The sequence below is a fragment of the Salvelinus namaycush genome, unplaced genomic scaffold, assembly GCF_016432855.1.
Source record: "Salvelinus namaycush isolate Seneca unplaced genomic scaffold, SaNama_1.0 Scaffold1955, whole genome shotgun sequence".
Lineage (NCBI taxonomy): Eukaryota > Metazoa > Chordata > Actinopteri > Salmoniformes > Salmonidae > Salvelinus > Salvelinus namaycush.
In genome coordinates, this window is record NW_024058736.1 from 1 (window position 1) to 6129 (window position 6129).

Here is a 6129-nt window from a genome sequence, read left to right on the forward strand (position 1 = left end):
GACTACCTGGCCTGATGACTCCTTGCTGACCCCAGTCCACCTGGCCGTGCTGCTGCTCCAGTTTCAACTGTTCTGCCTGCGGCTATGGAACCCTGACCTGTTCACCGGACGTGCTACCTGTCCCAGACCTGCTGTTTTCAACTCTCTAGAGACAGCAGAAGCGGTAGAGATACTCTTAATGATCAGCTATGAAAAGCCAACTGACATTTACTCCTGAGGTGCTGACCTGTTTCACCCTCGACAACCATTGTGATTATTATTATTTGACCCTGCTGGTCATCTATGAACATTTAAACATCTTGGCCATGTTCTGTTATAATCTCCACCCGGCACAGCCAGAAGAGGACAGGCCACCCCTCATAGCCTGGTTCCTCTCTAGGTTTCTTCCTAGGTTCCTGCCTTTCTAGGGAGTTTTTCCTTGCCACCGTGCTTCTACACCTGCATTGCTTGCTGTTTGGGGTTTTAGGCTGGGTTTCTGTACAGCACTTTGAGATATTAGCTGATGTAAGAAGGGCTCTATAAATACATTTGATTGATTGATAGTTACTGATCATCCTCACAGTGGCAGACCACGGGTAACACCTGCACAGGATCGGTACATCCGAACATCACACCTGCGGGACAGGTACAGGATGGCAACAACAACTCCCAGAGATACACCAGGAATGCACAATCCCTCCAACAGTGCTCAGACAGTCCGCAATAGGCTGAGAGAGGCTGGACTGAGGGCTTGTAGGCCTGTTGTAAGGCAGGTCCGTACCAGACATCACCGGCAACAACATTGCCTATGGGCACAAACCCACCATCGCTGGACCAGACAAGACTGGCAAAAAGTGCTCTTCACTGACGAGTCGCGGTTTTGCCTCACCAGGGGTGATGGTCGGATTCGCGTTTATCGTCGAAGGAATGAGCGTTACACCGAGGCCTGTACTCTGGAGCGGGATCGATTTGGAGGTGGAGGGTCCGTCATGGTCTGGGGCGGTGTGTCACAGCATCATTGGACTGAGCTTGTTGTCATTGCAGGCAATCTCAGCACTGTGCGTTACAGGGAAGACATCCTCCTCCCTCATGTGGTACCCTTCCTGCAGGCTCATCCTGACATGACCCTCCAGCATGACAACGCCACCAGCCATATTGCTCGTTCTGTGCGTGATTTTCTGCAAGACAGGAATGTCAGTGTTCTGCCATGGCCAGCGAAGAGCCCGGATCTCAATCCCATTGAGCACATCTGGGACCAGTTGGATCGGAGGGTGAGGGCTAGGGCCATTCTCCCCAGAAATGTCTGGGAACTTGCGGGTGCCTTGGTGGAAGAGTGGGGTAACATCTCAAAGCAAGAACTGGCAAATCTGGTGCAGTCCATGAGGAGGAGATGCACTGCAATACTTAATGCAGCTGGTGGCCACACCAGATACTGACTGTTACTTTTGATTTTGACCCCCCCCCCTTTGTTCAGGGATACATTCATCAATTTCTGTTAGTCACATGTCTGTGGAACTTGTTCAGTTTATGTCTCAGTTGTTGAATCTTGTGTTCATACAAATATTTAAACATGTTAAGTTTTCCGAAAAGAAACGCAGTTGACAGTGAGAGGACGTTTCTTTTTTTGCTGAGTTTATATACCCTCTTGAACATATATATCAACGAATAGGCGAGGGCACTAAAACAGTCTGCAGCACCCGGCCTCACCCTACTAGAACAGTCTGCAGCACCCGGCCTCACCCTACTAGAACAGTCTGCAGCACCCGGCCTCACCCTACTAGAACAGTCTGCAGCACCCGGCCTCACCCTACTAGAACAGTCTGCAGCACCCGGCCTCACCCTACTAGAACAGTCTGCAGCACCCGGCCTCACCCTACTAGAACAGTCTGCAGCACCCGGCCTCACCCTACTAGAACAGTCTGCAGCACCCGGCCTCACCCTACTAGAACAGTCTGCAGCACCCGGCCTCACCCTACTAGACCAGTCTGCAGCACCCGGCCTCACCCTACTAGACCAGTCTGCAGCACCCGGCCTCACCCTACTAGACCAGTCTGCAGCACCCGGCCTCACCCTACTAGACCAGTCTGCAGCACCCGGCCTCACCCTACTAGAACAGTCTGCAGCACCCGGCCTCACCCTACTAGAATCTGAAGTCAAATGTCTACTGTTTGCTGATGATTTGGTGCTTTTGTCCCCAACCAAGGAGGGATATTCCTAGATATTCTGCACAGATTCTGTCAGACCTGGGCCCTAAACAACTGAGCAAACTATAATGCTTTTTGGCCCTAAACAGAGAGTACACAGTGGCAGAATACCTGACCACTGTGACTGACCCAAACTTAAGGAAAGCTTTGACTATGTACAGACTCAGTGAGCATTGCTATTAAGAAAGGCCGCCGTAGGCAGACCTGGCTCTTAAGAGAAGACAGGCTATGTGCACACTGCACACAAAATGAGGTGGAAACTGAGCTGCACTTCCTAACCTCCTGCCAAATGTATGACCATATAAGAGACACATATTTCCCTCAGATTACACAGACCCACAAAGAATTTGAAAACAAATCCAATTTTGATGAACTCACATATCTATTGCGTGAAATACCACAGTGTGACATCACAGCAGAAAGATTTGTGACCTGTTGCCACAAGAAAAGGGCAACCAGTGAAGAACAAACACCACTGTAAATACAACCCATATTTATGGTTATTTATTTTCCCTTTTGTACTTTAACTATTTGCACATCGTTACAACACTGTTTATAGACATAATGACATTTGACATGTCTCTATTCCTTTGGAACTTTTGTGAGTGTAATGTTTACTGTTCATTTTTATTGTTTACTTCACTTTTGTTTATTATCTACTTCACTTGCTTTGGCAATGTAAACATATGTTTAACATGCCAATAAAGCCCCTTGATTTGAAATTGAATTCAGAGATAGAGAGAGAGGGAGGAGTGAGAAAGAGAAAGAGAGAGAAAAAGAGAGAAAAAGAGAGAAGGGAAGGAGAGAGAGAAGAGGGAGAGAGAAAGAAGGAGAGATAGAGAGAGTTGGGAAGAGCGAGAGCGAGAGAGAAAGAGAGTTGGGAAGAGCGAGAGCGAGAGAGAAAGAGAGTTGGGAAGAGCGAGAGAGAGCGAGAGCGAGAGAGAGAGAGAGAGAATGAAACTAAGGTGTCAGTATTAAGTTATAATCATATATAAGTATCTACTACAAAGATATTTTTATACAGTCTTATTTCAGTATTGTAAGTCCCAACAGAACTTTCAATGGGGGACTTTCATTTTGAAGGCGAACCGCAAACTCCACTAGTCCACACACAGGATGACAATGATGGTGACCATAGCAACAGAGTAAACACATGTTTTTTCCATGTGTGAAATTGCCATATGCATGCATAAAAAGTAGTTACAGGCAACAGAAATTAGAAATCAATGATTTTATTGTTAGACATGACTCTGTATAAACCTACAATGTTAACCAACTAACTAGCTGATCTGTTAGAACCAATGAAAAGGTGTGTCCCGCCCACAGCCGACCCCGCCCCATGTGCCTCAGAGAGGGGAACTTGGAGAGGAGAGGCATTCACAGATAAGGAGATAGAGATAAGGAGAGAGAGAGCCTTTATACCTGAGAGAGTCAAGTTCAGACATGCTTGGTCAACAACACTATATCCCTCAGTCAGAAAAAACCTTGGTAGAGGAAACCATAGACATCCCATTCAATTACTAGATGGGCTCTGTCATAAAACCCTCAAAGTTCCAGAACGGGGTGAAAAATGGCAGCCGTCTTGTTCAGGGAAAAATCCCAAAAACAGTCTAATTGGAATGAATGCCAGTAGAGTCATAAGTGATGCATTTCCTGCTTTTACTGTTTCAGTGCTCCCATCCCTCCCAGCGTGCTCCCATCCCGCTCCCATCCCTCCCAGCGTGCTCCCATCCCTCCCAGCGTGCTCCCATCCCTCCCAGCGTGCTCCCATCCCGCTCCCATCCCTCCCAGCGTGCTCCCATCCCTCCCAGCGTGCTCCCACCTCATCCAGCGTGCTCCCACCCCTCCCAGCGTGCTCCCATCCCTCCCAGCGTGCTCCCATCCCTCCCAGCGTGCTCCCATCCCTCCCAGCGTGCTCCCATCCCTCCCAGCGTGCTCCCATCCCGCTCCCATCCCTCCCAGCGTGCTCCCATCCCTCCCAGCGTGCTCCCACCTCATCCAGTGTGCTCCCACCCCTCCCAGCGTGCTCCCACCCCTCCCAGCGTGCTCCCACCCCTCCCAGCGTGCTCCCATCCCTCCCAGCGTGCTCCCACCCCTCCCAGCATGCTCCCACCCCTCCCAGCGTGCTCCCATCCCTCCCAGCGTGCTCCCACCTCATCCAGCGTGCTCCCACCCCTCCCAGCGTGCTCCCACCCCTCCCAGCGTGCTCCCACCTCATCCAGCGTGCTCCCATCCCTCCCAGCGTGCTCCCACCCCTCCCAGCGTGCTCCCACCCCTCCCAGCGTGCTCCCATCCCGCTCCCATCCCTCCCATCCCGCTCCCATCCCGCTCCCATCCCTCCATCCCGCTCCCATCCCTCCCATCCCGCTCCCATCCCTCCCAGCGTGCTCCCATCCCGCTCCCATCCCTCCCAGCGTGCTCCCATCCCGCTCCCATCCCTCCCATCCCGCTCCCATCCCTCCCAGCGTGCTCCCATCCCGCTCCCATTCCTCCCAGCGTGCTCCCATTCCTCCCAGCGTGCTCCCATCCCTCCCAGTGTGCTCCCATCCCTCCCAGCGTGCTCCCATTCCTCCCACCGTGCTCCCATTCCTCCGAGCGTGCTCCCATTCCTCCCAGCGTGCTCCCATCTCTCCCAGCGTGCTCCCATTCCTCCGAGTGTGCTCCCATTCCTCCCAGTGTGCTCCCATTCCTCCCAGCGTTCTCCCACCCCTCCCAGCGTGCTCCCACCCCTCCCAGCGTGCTCCCATCCCTCCCAGCGTGCTCCCATTCCTCCCAGCGTGCTCCCATTCCTCCCAGCGTGCTCCCATTCCTCCCAGCGTGCTCCCATCCCTCCGAGCGTGCTCCCATCCCTCCCAGCGTGCTCCCATTCCTCCGAGCGTGCTCCCATTCCTCCCAGCGTGCTCCCATTCCTCCCAGCGTGCTCCCATCCCTCCGAGCGTGCTCCCATTCCTCCCAGCGTGCTCCCATTCCTCCGAGCGTGCTCCCATTCCTCCCAGCGTGCTCCCATCTCTCCCAGCGTGCTCCCACCTCATCCAGCGTGCTCCCACCCCTCCCAGCGTGCTCCCATTCCATAATGTTTTTAGTCTAGTCAGAGCTCCACACAATAACCCACTTCTCTCTCTCATTTGTGTCTTCACATTCAGAAACACATGATACAATTAGGATTCTGGTGATGTGTGACCATACAGCAGTCAAGCCACTGAGGGGGGTTTCCCCCCCCAAAACACAAACTCCATCAGAGTGTGACTCCACTCACTCAAAACACAAACTCCATCAGAGTATGACTCCACTCACTCAAAACACAAACTCCATCAGAGTGTGACTCCACTCACTCAAAACACAAACTCCATCAGAGTATGACTCCACTCACTCAACACACAAACTCCATCAGAGTATGACTCCACTTACTGTTTATGTTTTGTTGTCATATGATTTGTTGTCATTCCTTCCCAACTACTGATATATCACTCGAATCAAGTGCTAGTCTGAACTCTCACCGGATGCCTTTTGTCCCATTGTTTACATGTCTGTGGGCGGCCGAGGCCTCTCTTTCTCGGTCTGCTGATGTGGTATGAAAGTAGAGGGATTTATGTTTTTAGAACAGTACCGCAGTTGAGAATCATTTCACGTTTAAGATGGGAGTATTTTGACTATTTTTTGGCTTCGAGAACCAATTCGCCGCTGTAAGAATGAACTATAGCCATTCAATTCTACCGTGCTGATATACCGTGCTTTCTAGGGAAATAATGCACGCTCTAGAATGCCCTTCAAGCCAATCAAAAACGAGTATTCAACAATGTCATGGTATAAACAGCTATAACGCATCGCATTACAACTTGTAAAGTCCTTGTTTGGTCTAGTATATTTATATACCACCTCTACTGTAAATCCTTGTTTGGTCTAGTTCATATGTCCCCTCTACTGAATGCACTTCCTGTAAATATCT

At 51.2% G+C, this 6129-nt stretch overlaps 1 protein-coding gene across 1 annotated transcript; it reads right to left on the bottom strand.

Moving 5' to 3' along the window:
- Positions 1 to 3846: 3846 nt before the first annotated feature.
- On the bottom strand, positions 3847 to 5190 carry LOC120037879 (spidroin-1-like; the record flags this gene model as incomplete). The annotated part of the gene is made up of 1 exon (XM_038983846.1): positions 3847 to 5190. A coding segment is annotated over exon 1 (1344 nt), but the record flags the coding sequence as incomplete, so codon positions are not given.
- Between the last annotated feature and the right edge of the window lie 939 nt (positions 5191 to 6129).